A 20,812-nucleotide genomic window follows, 5' to 3' on the forward strand; every position below is an offset into this window, starting at 1 on the left:
TTGAAATCAGATATATTTTTTGTTTGATAGGTAGACGGTAAGTGCGTATAGTTCCACAGCAACTTGTGGTTATTTGAAAGCATGATGGACTGCTTGAAGATTACAGCTTATTGTTTCTAATTAAAATATCAGCTGAAAGTATATGTTTTCAAATGTCTCTTGTTTTCTTTCTACATATTAGCTTATCTGCCTAAGAAATATCAACAGGAGGTAAAATGTCACATTATACTTACTTGTATGTCCAACAGAGTTTCATCAAGTCATAGACCTCAGTTGGACAAGCCTCAGGAGATTCCATTCGCTCTCCTCTTTCAATCATCTGGGCAACCTCACTTCCTTTCATTCCCTAAAACAGAATGATAATGCCTCAGTTGCAGATAGAGTACATCATCTGTGCTTAAAATATGAGAGGTGTAGACACAGCAAACTTCTGAGTCACACTATTGCCCATGTGCTTCATTGAGCTTCCACAAATGGGTAGCTGGGGATTGCCCTGGCATGGGAGAATCACTTATTGCAGAAGAATGGATCTATCAGATATGTGTGTGCACATGCACATGCACATATACATGGGTGAGGTCATTACTTTTCACTAACTTTAACAAAAACATAATTGAAAAAAAATACTCACCTTATATGGCTTTTGCCCATAGGAAAAAGCTTCCCACATTAGAACCCCAAAGCTCCAAACATCACTCTTGCTAGAAAATTTGTAGAAGTTCATACATTCTGGAGCATACCACTTGACTGGCCATTTCCCATGACTTTGTGCCTAAAAATGAGTCACAAAAGAAAAAGCAAGCAGTGGAAACAATTATAATTCTCATCAAAATTCAAATACGCCATGTTAACTGAAGAAATGTAAAGCAATGCCATCAAACTGCTTACACACACACACACAGCCATAAAATAGATGGCATATTTGCTATAAAAGAGACATTTTGTAGTAGAATCTGTGGAGTTGTTATTGTGCTAGTCACAGTATTCCACACTATGTTCTAGCATAGGAATACCATGAATACCACAGTAAAGGTAAATTTACCTGCAAATGATTTTTGGTCATGTTTTTAATGGCATCTACTGCATGCTGTTCTTTTATTTAACATTCAATCCTTTTGTCTCTCTTTTAAAAATAAAGGTTTTCATATCAAGTCTCATTTGCACAACCTGAGACATACCCAATTAACCTGAGGCTCATACTTGCTTCAAGGCAGAACTTGGTCTCAAGCAGAGATTCCCTTTTGCCTCAAAACAGCATAGGGACTGATAATATTGCAATATGATACTGAGTTGCAATCTGATTGTTTCTTAACTCTATTCTATGGCAATACCAAGTTATCACAAGGCAATGTCACTGTGAAACTCCACTCCACTTTTCAGTGGGAAAGAGGACTGCACCTTTGTCATCGGCTCTCAGGGCTGGTCTGGGCTGGTCTACACTACTGCATAAGTCGATGTAACTTATGTCACGTAGGGGTGTGAAAACGACATCCCCTTGAGCGACATAAGTTACATCGGCTTAAAGTGCTGTCCACAACTTGCTATGGTGGCCTCTCGCAGAGGTGGAGTAATTATGCCGATGTAGTGGGGTAGTGTAGACATGCCCTCAGTTAAGATCCCCTCTTCACTTGAGACAAACTGTGCTTTTAAAGAGCTCATCCTGACCCCAAACATTTTAATTGTAATTAAAAACATATTTCTACTGTTTGTGGCTCCCCAACACCAATCACAATGAGCATCCTCACACTTTTCTTAATGCTACTGCTAATGTGTGAGAAACACCTGCCTTCATGCATGTTGGCCTCTAACTTACCTATGATGATAAATCAATCGAGTAGGAGGAGGAGAGGGCAGGGGCAAGGAATGATTTAAATTGCAAGGCCTCACATGCATATCTGGCTATTCACCTAGCCCTGGAGATGTTTTGACAAGGAAGACAGAGCAGTGAAAAGCATGGGGAGAAGCTGGTATCATAAGTTCATCCGAAAATGCTTCCACAGGGGTGTTGGATCTCTTTTTAGCCCTAGATAATCTGCTCTTCAGGAAATACAACAGACCAGCTCCAGCTTAAAAAAGATAAAACCTTTTTGTATTGGGAAAGGGGGCACAAAAATCAGAATATAAGATAAGGGAATTAAACAAGGCCGCCCGGGGGGGGGCGGGCGGGGGGGGGGAAGTGGGGCAATTTGCCCCAGGCCCTGGGCCCCACAGGGGCCCCCATGAGAATATAGTATTCTATAGTATTGCAACTTTTTTTTATGGAAGGGGCCCCCGAAATTGCTTTGCCCCAGGCCCCCTGAATCCTCTGGGCAGCCGTGGAATTAAAAGAAGACATGATGGGCCCAAAGGTCTCCCTTGGCTCCCAAGGACTGTTATCTTTTTATGAAACTTGGCAGTTGTTTCCTTTCCTTTGGATGCAGGCAGTATAATTCACTTAAAACTGAACTGAACAGTTCCTCTAGAGAAGGATTTATTTAGCCATCATTTGACCAAACTGTTTTCATTCAACCCCTTCCCAAAACGAATCATCATATTTCAATAATATGAACAGTGTTAGGTTTAGTTTTGGTTGATGATGTTGAAAGAGTTTGGGTGCAAAATATATGAAAATTGATTGACACTATTCTCTAGTAGAGTCCATTTCTAAGGCTGGTCAAACATTTTTAGTTGAAACTGTTTTTCAACAGTAAATTGGGCTTTTGACTAAACAAAAGAAACAAGGAAATTGTCTGCTTTCCGTGGAAAACTTTGACTTGTAATCAAAAAACAAAATCTGAAAAGTTTTTGCCTTTAGGCCAAAAATAACTTTTAGGCTGAAAATCCCCCCTCCCCTTTTTTTGTGTGAAAAATAGTAAAAAATTTCCATGGAATTTATTTTTTCCCACCAGCTCTATCCATTTCAGTAAGGCCATTCCTTTGTTTTAATTACCGACTAACAGGCAACAAAATAATAAAATATGTTCTGTATTTCAACTTTTAGAATAACTACTTCAGCTGAAAATCATTCCATTAAAAAAAAAATCACATCACTATCAAAGTCATATACCTTGTACTAATCTTACCTTGTAATAATTCTCATCAGAAGCAAGAGCTTTGGAAAGTCCAAAGTCACTAATTTTGGCATAATGTTGGGTAACTAGCAACACATTTCTTGCAGCCAAATCCCTGTGCACAAAATTGTTTTCTTCCAAGTATTTCATCCCCATGGAAACCTGATGCACCAGCTCTGTTATATTCTTTTCCTTGACATGTCTGAAAGTCATAATTGGGTCTGTAAGAGGTCAGTAGTTCATTTTCATGACTTTTAATGGAGCTACTGTACAAATTCATTAAATGACCTTCCTCGCATCGTATGGGTCATCATGTTCATTTATGTTTTAATAAACTTTAATTAGAACTGATGACAGAAGTGGCTCCTGAACAAAAATAAGAGTTGTATGCTCAGATCAACAGGCCATTGATAGTGGGGCATTTGGAAATGTTTCATTTATTCAAAAATGTGGCAGTTTCATCAGAAAATGTTTGATACCTAGGAGTCTTACAGTAGCTTTCCACACTGTAGATTTAAGAAAGGAGCCCTTTTCATTAGTATTTTTTTTAAAAGAACATACCAATCTCATTTCCTTTTTTGACAAAACCATATAAAACATACTCAAAGCCAACATACCGGTTTTTCTGCAAAAATTTATTTAATGGTCCAAGTTCCGCCATCTCCATTACTAACATCCAGGACTCAGCTTCACATATGCCTATCATTCTGACAATGTATGGGTTATCCAGTTGCTGCATTACATTGGCTTCTCTCAGTAATTCATCCTTTACGGCTGGATCATTATTCTCATTCTTAAGAATTTTTACAGCTACTGGCTTGGCACCCCTATAAAAGAAAGTCCAGTTGTGGGATTACTTGTAACAAAAATTCTAACTTGCACATACACACAAATTTCTCAAGTGTCACTGTGCACCAATTTTGACACTTCTAGGTTTATAGTGGAGATTAGAAGTGGTGATACAATTGGGACTTCTGAATTTTTTTTGGCACTGAAAGGCAAAAAAGTGTAACAAGAGTATCTCTTACAATGGGTGAAGACAGCTGAATGAAAGATAGAATTGAAGGAATCATAGGAAAAATGCACACACATCCAAGAGAAGGGTCTTGTAAACAACCCCAAGATCCTCATTCCCACTTTGGCCCCTTTAAAAGGCCTGAAGCAGCATGAAGGGGCCCTGAAAGCCATGTGTCTGGCTGGGGGAGTATTTCCTTGGTGCAGGCAAATGGAAAATAGCTATAAGGCTGCCTTCCAAGGACCACTTCATAAACCCTGGTAAAGGGGCACGTTGATATGGTGTTGTGGATGGGTGGGACTGATGTGTTGAGGGCAAGGCAGGATTATGTAGCACTCCAGAGACTCTAGTCAGCACGGTGGCAGATAGGGCAGTAAAAGAAGGCTGCTGTAACTTAGAGCACGTGCAATTGAATGGGAAAGTCATTGTCTGGAGAACAGTGGTGAATGGTCATAATTTGGGCCCAACAAATTCACTGTCCATTTTGATAAATTTGACGAATATAGGATTTTTAAAATTGTAAAAAGTTCCAGATATTTAAATCTGAAATTTCACAGTGTTGTAACCTTTGGGGTCCCGACCTAAATTCCCTGTAATCTGTGCAGTTGCGCAGCAGCCTTCTTAGTGCCATGCAGGCACTCAGGGAACCCGCCCGGGGACCTGCTGGGGCTGAGGGAGGGGCGCCCCTCCCCGGCCCCAACCTAGCCTAGCCCCCAATCTGCTGTGGTACCCTTCTCCCAGCCTGAACCCAGCCCCAACTTGGACTGCTGCGGCACCTCTCCCCGGCATGAACCCAGCTCCGACCTGGTCTGCCGGGGGAGAGGCGTCTATCCTGCGGTTCCAACCCCGGAGCTGCTGCAGCAGGGAGAGGTGCCTTCCCCTCCCCCCCCAGCCCAGGTGCTGCTGCAGGGAGAGAGAGCCGGGGGGGACGGGGGGAAGGAAAAGAGTCCTCTCTCCCTACCATAGCCCCGGAGCACCCTCCTGCACCACAAACCCTTCATCCCCAGCCCCACCCCAGAGCCGCACCCCCAGCCGGAGCCGTCACACCCCTGCACCCCCTCCCACACTCCAACCCCCTCGGCCCCACCGCCACCACACGAATTTTGTTCTGTGCACCAATATGAAGGGGATGTGTCACATAACCTCCATATTGGTGCACATAACAAAATTAATTCTGCACATGGGTGGGAAAAATTAGAGGGAACACTGGTCCCGACCCGAAAGAGGGTTGTGGGGGGCAGTTGCAAGGCTACTGTGTGGGGACGTGGTATTGCCACCCTCGTTTCTGCGCTGCTGGTGCTGGTGGCAGCACTGCCTTCAGAGCTGGGCTCCCAGCCAGCAGCCATGGAGCTTCCTGGAGTTGGGTCTGACCCAGTCCCAGGAGCAGCCTGTGCAGGGGCAGAGGAAGTACTGTCCCTACCTAGTCCAGCTAGGACTAACAGCTGGAACCTGGCACAAGGTGGGAGCTCCCAGCTGGGGTGCGCCCAGCCCTGCCCCTCCCTGGCTCTGAGCCCAGCACATGGGGGTTAAAGGGACTTTGCGCTGGCTGGCTGGGGATTGTGTGTGTGTGTGTGTGTGTGTGGAGTGATCACATCACTCACCTGACCATGGCACCCTGGGCAGTCACCCACATCGCCCACCCATAAGGCCGGCCCTGGCCCCCCACAAAAAGCAATGACCCCTCCCCCCCCATACCATGCCAACCTCACTTCTATGCTGCTAATGACAGTGGCACTGCCTTCAGAGTTGGGTGCCCGGCCAACAGCTGCCACTCTCCAGCTGCCCAGCTCTGAAAGAAGCACAGAAGTAAGGTGGCAATACCATGACCGCACCTCCCCACCCCCATAGCCAGATTTCACGGGAGAGATCAGATTTCACTACATAGATGTAGTGGGCACATTTCCACTGTATGGGCTAAAATAATGGCTAGGGAGTACATGAAGCTTATATTTTTGGACACAGAGGGAGAAATGTGTGTGAATTTCACCCTCAGTTACTGTATGTAAAACATTGTGTCACACTAAATGAAATGGTAGTAAAAACTTACTTTTTCATCATATAGAGCCCTTTCTTTACAGTCCCAAAGTTACCAGAGCCAAGTTCTTCTTCATCCAGAGACAGCATTTTTCTGTCTAGTGAGACATTTTTGGGTTTTATCTCCTCTGGATCTGCATATGGACTTTCATAGACTTCGGTGTCCATGGGCAAGGCATCCCTCTGATCTCCTGCATTTCAACCAATGAACAAGTTATCAAATTACAGGAAGTATGTCCGTTACTTATGGTAGTTCGTGCTTTCACACCTACTGTATTCACAATGTAGGTGATCAGAATGGTCACTCATACCTTTGGTTTAGCAGTATGAGTATTTGCTTAAAAAAAGTCCAGCTACTTTAGATGAGATCCATTCACTTTGCACATACACACATGGCGCTACTCGCATTGGGGGTAAGAATGGTAATCTACCTCATCTTTTTATCAACTTATTTTCCTTTCTACTACCCCCAGCAGCGGAAAGTGTAGCATTTGTCATCACTACCTGCATTGTCCTTGTTGGTACACTGATGTGCAATTTTTTTTGCAGCCTTGTATACTTGAAAAATAAATAGAATGTTACAATTAAGTGAAGTCTTTCTGAGACAATGTTTGTGGAAGTTCTCTGCTGTGTGTGTCATTGTAAATGTTAGCCTGTGCTCATATTCTGATAGATTGTGTAATCTTGGGAAAAAGTTCATTTATATGGTGACATCTTATTTGTATGCCCTTACCCTTTCCATTCCACATAAATATCCACAGTCATCAACTTAAAAGCACAGTGCTTTTCTGAAAAGTGACTCTGGTAAAACTGGCATCATGCACTTCTGTGTTTATTGTCAGAATGATTTCCAGATCTAATTTTCTCTGTTTAAAAGGAACATGATGTTTTACTAACTGCCAGCCCTGATCAACCTGGCATCCGAAAATCCAAATTGGGTTCTTTCCTTCTCTTACATCATGACTGGTGATGAAGATTCTGGAAACTAAATTAGGCGACCACTTGTACCTCTACAACCTGAGGTCTCAAAATGTAGGTGTGTATGTGTGTGTGTGTGTGTGTGTGTGTGTGTGTGTGTGTGTGTGTGTGTGTGTTCTGCACTCTTTTTCAAGGGTGGTACAGCAGACATGTGCAGGAGCACTGCTGGGGAAACTTCCCTGCAGGTTCCAGATGCTGCAGAGCCCCTCTTCATCAGTCTAACATGCCTGTAGATGCATGTGGTAGAATCTAGCCCATAAGTAGTAATCATTTTTAAATGGTTTGAAATGTCTACATTTGTTGAAATGTTCACAAATTTTAGAAGTTGACAGCAACACTGTTACTGAACAAACACTGAATTATCTGTCTGAGCTCTTATCCATATATAAAGGGCATTATGCCAGCACTGAGCCTTATGCTATTACTGCCCAAAGGGGGAAAACAGGCAAACCCTAAATCACCCACATATTGTTATTCATATTGTACCAACTCCCCTGACCAGGATGCTGTGTCAATGTGGTGCTGCTCACGGGAAGAGAGCTGAGAATGTAGTGGGGTTCCATACAACCTCAAGCTCTGTGTTAAGGAACCATGGGAAAGGGAGAGAAGAAGGAGAGGATCCTTCTCTGTATGTCTGGGCTTGGTATCAAGTATCGGGGGTAGCCGTGTTAGTCTGTATCTACAAAAACAACAAGGAGTCTGGTGGCACCTTAAAGACTAACAGTTAGTCTTAAAGTTAGTCTTTAAGGTGCCACCAGACTCCTTGTTGGGCTTGGTAGCGATTATTATTGACAGGGAGAGGTAAAGGTTTTGGTATTGACACAACATATCTCTGCCTACCTTGTTCAGCTCCCATTAGAGCTCTCGTCCTCTGCAGCACATAAGGATTAAAAGATGCTGAATCATCATGAGGCATAGATGGATGGAACTGCAGCACACAAATAAAATTTTTCAGTTTGCTTAAGAAATGGTGCCTTTGAAAGCATTTTTTTTTTCAGGGGATTATGGCATAATGAATGCTAGAAAGATGTAGGTGGAGAATTAGAGAGTAAGAAAGGGGTCAAACCAAGCTTATCTCATTCTTCAGGTTATTGCTTGAGTAAATATGCAGGCCAAATAAAACATATGATGCTAAAGCAGAACAAGATACTGCAAATATTTCAGAGCATTGATTCTGAGAGAATTAACTTTAATGGTTCATGCACAAATCTTATCCTGTGGTCATTTTAATTTACATGCAGTTTTCAAATCCTATTTCAGTGTAACACTGGAAGTCCTCAGTATTTTTCTTTAATTTTTTTACCCCCTAATTTAGTCTCTTCAAACCCAGGCCATACAGAAATTCTGAGCACAAAATATATATATCTACTGTCAATGCACACATTGTAGAAATGGCTCCAATTCCACTATTTTGAGGAAAACAAAGGTAGATAGAGATGACTTTAATACTCTTAGACAATCAAAGATTATGGGCCAGATTCTGTGCCCTATTCAGTCCCCTTTGTGCTTGTCTCGTTTCATAAAGGGGCCAGAAACTCACCCTACCTCTCCAGCATGTAGAGACAGTTACGCTACCCCCACTGCAAACTTTGCTGTAGTGGAGTGCTAGGGCAGGGAGAGAATATGGCTGTTGTGAAGGGTGGTCCAGTGATCCCTGACTGGTAGATGGCCCTCTGGGGCCATAGGCAGCCAATCTAGATTAGATAAATCCCCAGGCTCCTCTAAATCTATTCTGGGGCTGTTATAGAACCAGCTTCAGGATCCAGGAGCCACAACCAGTTACTTTGCAGTTGAGCCCAAGATTTCTTCTATTCTCTGAAAAGATCATAGCTGATGTTGTAGCAATAATATGAAAGATGGCTTTGAATGGTATAAGCCAACCAATGGAATTCACATTCTTAGAAGTGAGTTATTCAGCTATAAATACTCAGACACCAAGAAATGTTTGCAAGGATCCAATATATAACACATATATTGTACTTGAAAGACAGTAGATGGCTTGTTTTGTACATATTGGATTATATTACTGTTTTTAAAAGCTTTCTTTATATCTGCAACTTTTATTTTTGATGGCACAAACAAAACAGCCATAGTTTTCAAGTTAGGATAAACAGAACTTCAGAAATACTATGGAGTTCAGATCAATTATTTGGTATGCTATCTTTTATACCTCTCAGTCATAGCATTTCATAAGAAAAGAAGCCATCGTTCAGGAGGTATTTCCAACCAAAACCTAAAGAAATAATTTTGCCCAATCGGGTATACAGAAAAGGTTTTACTATATAAAATTTTAGAGTAAGCGCCAAATAATGGGCTAGCTTGATCTCCTCAGGCCTACCATGGTCCATTTGTGCCACTGTACTGGCATAGTGGGCCTATAGACCTCCCTCCCCTCCCCCCCCACCCCGTGGTGCTGGAGCATGGTAGGCTACATCGGAAATGCCCAGAACACTCTGGTTTGTGCAGGTGGCTGGAGTGTCCCCTTAGGACCATATGCAAACAAGCATAAATTAGAGCAGTCCTGAGGCTGCTCTGACATATTGCAGGGGCCAAACTGGCCCTTGGCCAGCTCCAGAATCGTGAAGCCACAAAGATAGTATAAAAACACATTTGTCCCTCTTCTCCAACCCTAACTTTGGGTCCTAGGGCGAGCGAGCCCTTCCAGACCCAGGAATTAAGGCCTATGTTTCCTTGGCATATGTCACTTCACTTTATGGGGTCACATTTTTATCTAGGTCATAGAGTTTTACTAAAAGCATCCTGACAACAAATTCAGCAAAGCAAAAGGAGAGAGTTAATATTAGACATTCCACAAAGAGAAAAGAGGGACAAAATTAAAAAGTAAATAGAATATGATTTACTGGTCTCTCATTTCAACTGTTCACTTAAAAGTTTGTGCTCTAGGACCCCATCCATGGGAGCATGAGCTAGGGGAGGAGACTGGCCATGAGGGAAAGCAGTATCCCCCATTTTTAGGGGAGAAGAGGAAGGGAGATGGGGGCTGGAAGGCTAGGAAGAAGGAAGATGGGGAAGCCAGGAGGAAGAAATGAAATGATGTGACCAAGGGGGAAGAAAAGAGATTGAAAGGAAGGTTAAAAAAAAATGATGAGGCTACAGATGAGAAATGGGAGATCTGGGGGAATGGTGAAGAGAGAGATTGGAGAAAGGCTGTTTGGTTGATTTAGGGACAGAGTGTCAGAGCATAGAAGGTCAGTCCTAATTTCTTCTAGTATTCCTTTTACTGTCAGTTACAACGGGCTATATATGATCCAGTCAAAAGAGGCATGGAAGAGAAGGATGGAAAAAAGGGGGCGAATGCCCAAAAAAGTTGAGAGGCTGCTTGTGAAGGATGTTTCTTCTTTTGGCAGTGCAGCATTTGCAGCAAAGTTGGAAGCGAGGAGTTCTGAAATGCATAGCAGAGGTGGGCTCTTCAATTTCAGAGAAAAAATGGCATTGTAAAAAATAGCTCCCTTTTGTCCTGTTTACACTAGGATTTGTTACTTAGCACAGCAAATAACCCTCATTTATATCCAAAGATGTATGGGTCCGGCCAAATTGTCTGGGGACCATGGGTTGCAGACTACCTTGGGCGAGGTTGCCATTGCCACATGCCCATAACTTACAGTTGGAAGTTGTTCAGTGGGAGTTGAGGGTGCCCAGTACTACACCAAAAGTACTTGGATTTGTACGATTGTGCTAAGCATGGGAAGTTGTGAACCCAATGCCTTGAAATGTTCCCTGATGCTTACTTTAAAAGCCTATGCAGGAAACCTTTTCTGTAGTCATGATTAAGTAAAGCCCTTTTGCCATAGCTGAAGGTCCCAGATAACCAATGCAGCATGACATTCTCATTTTATTTCTTTTCATGATTGGCTGAATGTTCTCTAGAGCTTGTACAATTACTGTGCTTGCATAACAGGGAGTTATTGCTGCTGCTAAATTCAGCAGACCTCTTTGCTTTTTAGATGAGCAAAGATTTTATGCACAATTTTTTTTCTCAAACAGAAACTCAGGAGAAATGTGATATAAATGGGGAAAGGGCTTAAAAATGACAAGCTCAGAATTTCTAGTGGACTGGAATTTGCTGATTGAAACTATGAGCCAAATACATACTTGATAGTAATACAAATCTGGAGCCTAAATCATAAAGAGGTAAAGTTATGAAAGATCAAAAAGTAATTATTTTTGAATTTTGATCATTAGTAAGATATTCTGATTTATACCTGATCCAAATTTATATATAAAAGTATTCTGCCTCTTTCATTTACTAATATTCATAACCCAAAATCCAGTAGGTTAGCACTCAGACCTTACTAGCTAAGCAAGCACCTGACACATCTAAGACATTTTAGCCCCCACTAGATGGCACTAGTTGATTTAAATTTTCTTTTTTGGCAGGTGACTTGGACTTCCTTTGTCTAAACTTGACTCTAAAGGAATGTTTGAACTGTTAATTTTGAGTCACTGAAGAAGCTACCAGGAAACATTTTGGTTTGACATTAAGATATAAAATCAACATGATCTATTTTTTGAACTTTTTAAAATGCACATTCTAGAAACTTCTGGCTGTAATTAAGGAGAAATAATAATCTTCCTAATTAATGAAGTCAAAATAAACTTTGACCTCCAGCTCAGTATGTTAATTTTTGAGCATGGATTGTAATTTTGCATTATCTTAAAACCTGCATTATTGTTGAGTACTCAGACATGTAACGTTAAATGGCTATCAAATCAGTTTTCAAAAGCTACCTCCCATTTCCTAAAAATATCAGGCTTTCCTTACAAATATGTGCGTAATAACAAAAACTGCTTTCCAGGACTGCAATTGTCTTCACAACATCCACACAAAAATACAGACTAATTGGGATGATGCTATACTGCAGCCACCAGACATTATTTTGCTGCACAGCAGCCTCTCAAAATGTGATTCTGCAATCCATGTGTGTCACAAGACAAGGCTGCCTTTACTAGCACTCACTTGAGATCCACTCACTTTGCACATTTGGACCTATGTCCTGCACCTTTTGAAGACAACAGAAGTCTTATTATTTAATTCTACTCCATTTTTTCCACAATATTTACCTTCCACTGTCACAAAGTGAATGAGAGAGACTGGACTACAGTAATTAATATGGTTGTAGCTGCCACGTGGCAGCTTATGAAGTCTTAGATCAATGTATGATCATATCCAGGGCCGGCGCTTCCATTTAGGCAACCTAGGCGGTCGCCTAGGGTGCCAGGATTTGGGGGGGGGCAGTATTTTGCAGCAGTTGGCGGCAATTTGGCGGCGGGGGCTCCTTTCGCGCTCCGGGTCTTCGGCGGCAATTCTGCAGCAGATCCTTCACTCGCTCCGAGACCCGCCGCCAAAGTGCCCCAAAGACCGGGAGTGCAGAAGGACCCCCTCGCCACAGAATTGCCGCCGCCGACCGGGAGCACGGAAGGACCCCCGCCAAGGGCGCCAAAAACCCTGGCGCCGCTCCTGATCATACCACTAGGATTCCATAATCTTCCATCAAATGCTGGTTCTTCCTGGGATCACCAGGAGTTATGGCATGAAACTGAGAAAGGGAAATTTAGCCAGAAGGAAAAGCTGTCTCACAATAGATGTATCCCACTGGGGGAACAGTCTTCCAAGGGAAGTAGTGAGAAGCACTATCATTTAGAACTTTTAACAGTAGACTAGAGAAAACACTAGTAAATATATAATAGCATTGAAAGGCAGGTAGTTTAGAGGAGAGGTTTTCTCTATCTGTAATTTCTATGCTCCCCAAAAGCATTTAACGTGTATTATATTGCCACATTGAACAGAGTTGTAATTTCCCTGAAACAGTTCACATTTTCAGCTCAAATCTCACAAGGTAGTTTGATTCTGGGCTGTCAATCTGTAAACTGGCGAGATCCCGCCTGATAACCACACACACATTTGTTTCTGAAGGAGTGAGAAGAAATCCTGAACTGTTGTGTATTAGCCAATGGTGCTAGAAGTTTAGTTCTGAAAGAATAAATGTGGCAAAACAAGAATGTCGTTAGCCTCTTAAGGGACTGCATGTTGAAGGAAATTTTTCAAGGAGAAATTTTCAAAGGCAGAAATGAGAGTTATATGTCCAACTTCCACTGAAAGCCAACAGGAGTTTGGTGCAACTAACTCCCATTTCTGCCTTTGAAAATCTCCTTCTTAAATTCCTGGACACAGACTTTTCTATGAAATATAAGATAATACAATACTTTGTCTTATGAAAACACTATTAATGCATTGGTTAGGATGGTTCATATTCACCTAAAAATGAATGAAGGTCAGGAGTCAATGATGGTAGCGTAATCCACCTGCAATATCACTGATTAGGAGGTGTATTGACTTGCTGAAGAAGAAACAGATAAGGATGCTGTTGGTTGGCTACAGTCTTTTGTTGCTGAGTGTTTATAGACTTGTGATGTCCAGCAACTACTGTTATTTCCTGATGGTGCTCTCCACAGAGTTCCATTCTACATCCCCTATGATCCAGTGTGCATGTGAGTCTATTGGGGAGGTGGATGAGAGGTGGGTGGCAAATATTGAGGATAAATGGTGTCGCCAGCATGCTGACAATCCACCTCTAGGTCCCTCTGATCCAGTGCATATAGGCAAACACTTTTCTGTGTCTACCAGAGATTGGAGTCTAGGGAAGGGTGAGCTTGCTGAGGCTTAATCTGGAGAAGATTTATGGGATGTTAAGTTTGGGGAAGTAACTGGAAGATTTGTGAAACATTATAACTTCTCTTACAGAGGCTGCTTTTTGTGATGTGGGTGCATAATCTGGGGTCTGCTTTGATGCCCATCTAATACTAGATGATTAGATAGCAGCAGTGACCAAGATGGCTTTTTTCCCCATCTATACCTGGCAAGAATTCAGACCCCAAGGAACTTATTAACCAACAACAGCGTAATAAGAACACCAAACAAACACACCTACAATCCTCATATACAACATCATGGGCAAATTTTCAGATGGGCTTTAAAATCTGTGTCCATAAGTATTGTGCACACAAACAAGCACATGTGCATGTAAATGGGGCATTTACAACAAGGCCTTCTTCTGTAAGTCCTCACATGGTGCCCAGCAGAGAGCAAAGGATGTTTGTGCTCCAGCGTGACAAATAAGGTAAGCACTAAGCATAGTTCTCCAGACTGACCAGGAGTAAATCTCAAACATCTTTTGTGTCTGCTTCTTTACTCTCAAGAACATAGGGTAAAAAAAGGGTGAGGTGTGGGTGAAAGAAAGGACATAAGTGTTATTCTCAATATGCAATGAAGCTATTAGGTATGTGCTTGAGGCTTTGCCTCTATACCTATCACTGTGCAACGATAATTTATTGGCGATGTAGGAGTATTCTCTTTAATGCAGGATTGAGTTCTCCGGCACCTCCTACCTACTTATTGTGCTTATTCTTGCAACACTGCATTTGCACAATGCATGATCAACTCCAAGACATAACGACATGATCTGTGCACATAAGTTCTGTAGAAGCATTTTAGTGGTTGTTTGAAAATTTGACCATAAATGTACTCACTAATACATAAAGCAAGCCAATTTTCTGATGGCTAGTAATTATTTACATTAGAAATATAATTTTGTACTGGTATAATTTATTATTTTTTAAAGTATCTTCCTTGTATTGTATCTCAGGCATACTGAAAACAGTGCTAACATTTCTGGATGTGAGGAATTAAGTTATCTAAAAATACAAAAAAATCTTTTACCGTTGCTAAGGATCAGGCATTGGTTTAATTCAATTAACCAAGACCACATTTGTGCATATGATTTGTGATTAGATAAAACAAGGATTAGAAGCAAAAAGATTATAAAATCTACATGAACAAATTGTTAGTAGCCAGACACATGCTTAGTATCAGCAAGCCAGAAAAGAAGTGAGGTTAGCCAAGTGTGGGTAAGTCTTTTCACTCATTCAAAAACCTACAAAGACTATATTATGCACCTTTTTGCTGCCAGGCTTTGGAAAGGTGTACGATTTGAGTCTTGAGATAATTCCACCTGTTGACCAAGTCTAGAAACCATAATGTCAAAGAGGAACAGTAAATGTGTCAGGAAAATATCTAACGGTAATTTATAAACAGATGTACTTTTACAAGAACAACCTTCCAAAACATTCCTGGTATTTTCTCTACTCTGCCTCTAAGTATACTTTTAAATTATTACGTTGAAGCAAAAAGTATGCAAAAGTAACATGTGAAATCTCCAACAGATCTTCCCTAAACCATATCACTCCCTCCCCTTCCAAATCTCTCCTTTAGAAATCATTATATCCCAACATAAGAGAGAAAAACACAACTGTTACATGTTGACTAGCATCGTTGAGATAAATTCTGCTTCCAGTTACACTCTTGCAATCCCACTAATTTTAGTGAGGTTCCATGCATGTAGAGCAAAATTTAGTCCTTGGTATTGTATAGAATTTCCAAAGTTGGAAAATACACCACACTTTGCAGAAATACAAAAGGCAAATTTGACTACAGTTATAAATCAAAGACAACAAGGCTTTTCTCCCAGTCATTCACACAGTAAATCTTTTTCACTACTATTGTGGAATTCTTATTCCCTAAATAAACAGGATTTACCAATGTGAAGCAGTTAACACTCCACCTATAATGTAAGGTTAATACAGCTATCAATTTGAAGCACACCTTGGTTTTAGAATTAACATAAGATGGTTATTTTTTAAAAAATAACTACATAAGCTGAATTGAACTCAAAACAGTATTTTGAAAAACAAAACAAAACATAAAAAACCAATAGATTTTGATTTCCACAAATGCAGTCATGCCTATATAAATTAATTGAAAACAAAAGCAAATATGTTGTTTGGCAAGTATGTTATATGAGTTGATTAGCCCTAAATGGCTCTCTCTAAGAAATAAACAGGGACAAAGAGCACACATTGAAATTTTTGAAATAGTATTGTGTTGTCCTAAAAATTACGAACTTACAGTTGATATGGCACTTAGACTCTTTTTAAATAAGATAACTCAAAATAATGTCCAAATTAATTATTTGAAAAGTTCTAAACCTTCAACGTCAAAAGTAAGTTCTGAGACTGTTTTACGTGACTGAAAAGAGGAGTCAATCAGCTGTATTTTCCCCAAAGCTTTCTTTTTAAAAGGATCATTTGCTTTCAAACAACTAAAAAAGCAGCTTTGTTTTAAAACATCAAACTCGGTCTACATATACATATTCCGATTTCAGGAATGGGTGCTGTATGGTGAGAGACAAATTTTAGGATTGAAATACCAAAGTTCCAAGATTTTAAAAATTGCATATTGAATCAGTTATTTTCCTTAATCTGACAATGTTCTCTTTCCATATGGGATCAAAAACCTTTGGGAACTTTCTAGTTATCCTGCAACAAATGAATTTATCTTCTAAAGCGTTTAGAGTTTTTGTGTAGGGTGAGCACTGTTCATCACCCTTTTCCTGTAACAGTCGTTCCTTAACTTTTGACCCGATGCCTATGCAGCAGTTTGTAAGGCTTTAGAGCTAATAATAACTAATTCACATGATAGTACTGCAGACATAAAAATGCATCCTAAGATGAATATTTTGTAGAAGTTGAAGGAGGATGGCAGTACCAGTCTAAATAAGCTGGCACTCATAAAAATGTAAAAACTAATTAGGTTTGGACCTAGAACTTACATGCCTAGTGCATGGTAACTACTATATAAATATAACAATACTTGGACAGATGACCGTTGATGAAATCTGGATGCTCTAGACTTGTTGCTTCTCTGTATTGTTAGTGACTGATCTCAGGCTCAAATCCTAAACTCATCTCCTGGCCTAAATCCTTGATCAAGGTTTTGGGAAGATGCTCAGGGTGAAGGAATCATCCCCAAGGTGGTAGAGCCAGTGGCTGACGAAGTTTACTTGGGGTCCCTTTACATGATGGGAAGAAAATGTCTCTACCCTGCCCAACTCTTCGGTGGAGTACTGCTATATATGGGGATGATGAGCAGGGCTTCATGCTCTGTGTTGTATATGCACCTCTTGTACAGCCTTCCAACACCCTGTCTCCCCTTTCTGCTCTGGTTTCACTGCAAAGGAGACCTCAGTGTGGCAGAAGAGGGGACTGGATTTTGACATCTTGTCTGGTGGCCTAGTGATAACGTTACAGGAGACCCTACTGCTCTGTTAGTCATTGACGCTCCAGAGGGTGAACTATAAACACAAGTAGCTTCTCTGAAACCACAAATTGTGATCTTCACTCTCATGAGCTAAGAAATATTGGGACTACTAGAGGCTTGTCTTGTGAACACAGCAATGGCTATTCCATCTTTTCTTCCTGCGCTGATTATCTATCTCCTTATATTCCACACAACTTTATTTCTGGGTGCCTTTTCCAAAACAAGCTGGGACCTCTTAATCAGAAATATTTGAATAATAGATTTTTTTTGGTTCACTGGCAATAAAAATATTTTTTCAGGTTGACGTGAAAACAATTTTTTGGAAGTTTTCAGCAAGTCAAAAAGTTAAAAAAAATCATTTTGGGTCAAACTAAACATTTTGTTTGATCTAAAATGAAACTTCATTTTGGATCAAATGAGTTTTTTCCTTTTTATTTTTTCCCAAAGTATTTAATTTTGAAAATGTCAAAACAAAACATCTGACAAAACAGATTTTTCTTCAGTTTTTGTTTTGTTTTGATTTGTTTTGTTTTTTCACAGAAACAATTTGCAAAATGGACACAAATTCATTAAGTGTTTTTGGTGGATCCAAATCTGCCTATTTTGGCTGAAAACAGTTTCAGCTGAAAAGTTTTTCCCACTCTACCCCTAATCAGTCTAGCTCAGGCAATAGCCAAGTCTAAGAAGCAAAGGATGATATCTCTGACTGTAGAGTCATGTTAAGGGCAGTCATTGATGCATGTATTTGGGAAGAATTCCATTCAGATGAGTCTATTGACTGTGAATGTTTTTTGTGGAATAGTGGGCATTAGATAGGGGTCTCTCCATGTAATATTCTCTTGTAGCACATTAAATCTCCTGCTCTGAGCACCTCCTCTGTGTTTTATAGGTCACCATTGGTATTTATGCTAAATTGAGTCCTGCATTCTTTGTAGCTTTCTCTCTTTCAAAGTAGAGGCTAGTGTTGTTATTTAAAGATATGGGCCAAAGAAAAATGTGCTTGCAGGTTTAAAATAGGAGTATCATGGAAAGAAAAGTGTCAGCTGCTTCTACTGCTCAACTGGCTGCCCAGCTATTTTCAGATCCAAATCTCCCCGTTCTACTTCATGATTAAATACATCTCTCACACAAAAGATACCACTCCTTTTGGTAACTTCCTCATTGCTGGGTTTTGAATCTAGAGAATTCAAGAACAGAGTGAGGAGTGGGAAAGTGATAGCAACCGAGAAGGGCTAGTGGCATGGGGGGAATGATTACGCATAGGGATAAAGGTGGATCAGAATAGCAAGTAGGGGAGAAGAAGAAGGTTGAGGGGATGAGTAGTAACATGGGGCCAGATGAGGAGTAAAGAGACCAGAGACTAAGGGAAGCAGCAGTAACAGGGTAGGGTAGGAAGAAGGGAGCCAGGACAAAGATAGGTAGGTGATAGGGGCTTGTTGGAGCAGGACACGGAGAGGAAGGCAGAACTATATGGAATAAGGAGTATGAGAGAAGGTGGAGAAGCAGAGGGAAATCTGCTTAGGTGAGGAGACCCTGTTGGCTCTCTGGCTGGTGGTGAAGGAGGAAGGATTTGGGATGTATGCTGGTTGGCAGGCAGGAAGAATCTGGTCTGTGGGAGGAGGAGAGTGGCCATAGTTAAAAAGGAAAAGGCAAGTAAGGGGAGGAGCTCCTTGCTATCCAGCTTTGTAAAATTAAAGGGATATAATGCTCCAGGATTTCTGAAAACTCTGATCTCAGAACAGACCTAGCATGCTATGGAAATGGTGCATTGGAATAAAATAGATAGTTAACTGCGGATTCTACATGGTCTACATCAGTGTTTGCAACTGTTATTTATTCTTCTGAGTATGCATTTCTATCTGTGCAGTTCGAATTAATTTTTAATTTAAGCCCTGTATATAAGAACTGCTGCATAAGTGGTCAGCTGAACAGTTCAAGGGTTACTGTTTCTCCACAAGGATGCCCATGTGGAATTCAACTATGGTAAATAAACCTTTTGAGCTCTGTAGATAATAGGATTCCATGTAATTTTCAATTTTTCCCCTTTATATTAAAAAACCAAAGAAATGACATACAAGGATCTCTGTTAATGCATCCCAATGTTCAGATGTTAATTACAGTAAAGTCTATAAATTATATATTACTGAGAATATATTCTCCTTACAACAATAATTTTAGAAAAGGAACTAACATGGTATGCACATAACACTTATCTCATGGAACCCTTTGTTCTCCCCAACTCTCCTTGCTGTTTTACCATATGTCTAAGAAAGGGCTCAAAACTAGGTCAATAGCAAAATTTCTATTCACTTCCATGGTAGAAGACTCAGGTCTATATCTGTAAGTCCCTTGAAGTTTTAGTGTTTTGAGCCCCAGTCCTGAAAACACTAAGAATGTGTATAATTCTACTCATGTGAACAGGCCTTTTAAACTCAATGGGACTATTCACATGAGTAAAAACACACTTTTAAGCATTTGCAGGACCTTCATATGTAAAGAATCATGAACAACTAGGGAGATATAAATAACGTTAAATTATAATGAAAAAACTAGAATTAGAGCTGCACTGTAATTTCACTGATGAAGTGGAGAGAAGAGTTTGGCCTGTGTTCTTTCATTACATGATCACACAACATTGGTCAATTTAACCTATTATTCAGTTAATAGAATAAAAAAATAGAACTACATTTTTTTCCTATAAGCTAACACTTTATAGAGCTTCAAGTGTTTACTTTTCCTTTATAAACTTGCAAGCATATAGGTAGTATTTTCTGTTCTCGCATAAGCTGAATTTTAACATTCTGCCTCCACTAAGGTTGTGGAAATAAGATGACTTGTGTACCGTTGACATGTTTAAACTTCACATTTTAATGGTTAATGGTTTTGGGTGTATATGTCAAAGAGGCCTGATTTTCAGAAAGTACTGGCCTCTTACTCTCTGAAAATCAGGCCACATTAAGGTGTCTTCAGTTGGCACCCAAAAATTCAAGCATCCAAAACTACTGGCCACTTTTTGAAACCTTGGCCCAAATCCAGATGTTGTATGATGATATAGCACATTGGGACAGTATTCTGACAAAAATCTTTCTTACTCTCATGAAAGTATTTCCTGGGGTTATTTCTCTGTGGAAAAAGCCACTTGAACAATCTACCATTGCAGTAAGAAGTGGATGTGTTTTGTGATGAAGGGAATGGATGGCAGGCTAAAGTCATTAGCTTGAGCAGTCATACCATCAGCACAAAACTAGAGCTAATCTGGGCCGGCAGGGCAGGGAAGCAGCACTTTTGAGAGCCAGGAATTTTTCTTCTTTAAAAACACTGGGTGAAGTTCTGGCTCCATTGAAGTCAATAGCAAAACTCCCACTGATTTCAATGGGGCCAGGATTTCACCCAAAGCTTGTGATCAAGGTGAAGACGTACAGGTTTAAAAAGTGTTTATTTTGTTTTTTTTTAAATTACTACATGGATCTCCCCTGACCCTGCAAGGCTCCAGTAATGACTGTGGTGCAGTCACTCCTCTAACTGGATTGTGTGAACTGGTCCACGACTTGGCCCTTAGTG

The 20,812-nt window shown here is 40.6% G+C and overlaps 1 protein-coding gene across 4 annotated transcripts in view; it reads right to left on the reverse strand.

Moving 5' to 3' along the window:
- The window catches only part of SYK (spleen associated tyrosine kinase), a 76,542-nt gene that overhangs the window by 4,856 nt on the left and 50,874 nt on the right, over positions 1–20,812 (reverse strand). For 3 of the 4 annotated variants that reach the window (XM_042854591.2, XM_005307653.5, XM_065550384.1), the window contains 7 exons: positions 15,052–15,120; positions 7,918–8,005; positions 6,113–6,290; positions 3,668–3,877; positions 3,063–3,252; positions 632–772; positions 234–346 (listed from right to left, as the gene is read on the reverse strand). In XM_042854591.2, coding sequence (XP_042710525.1) covers positions 234–346; positions 632–772; positions 3,063–3,252; positions 3,668–3,877; positions 6,113–6,290; positions 7,918–8,005; positions 15,052–15,120 — 989 coding nt within the window. The remainder of the gene's footprint in view (positions 1–233; positions 347–631; positions 773–3,062; positions 3,253–3,667; positions 3,878–6,112; positions 6,291–7,917; positions 8,006–15,051; positions 15,121–20,812) is intronic. The other variant, XM_008163191.4, reaches the window with a different exon arrangement.

The sequence above is a fragment of the Chrysemys picta genome, chromosome 6 (genome assembly GCF_011386835.1).
Source record: "Chrysemys picta bellii isolate R12L10 chromosome 6, ASM1138683v2, whole genome shotgun sequence".
In the NCBI taxonomy this organism is placed as follows: Eukaryota; Metazoa; Chordata; order Testudines; family Emydidae; genus Chrysemys; species Chrysemys picta.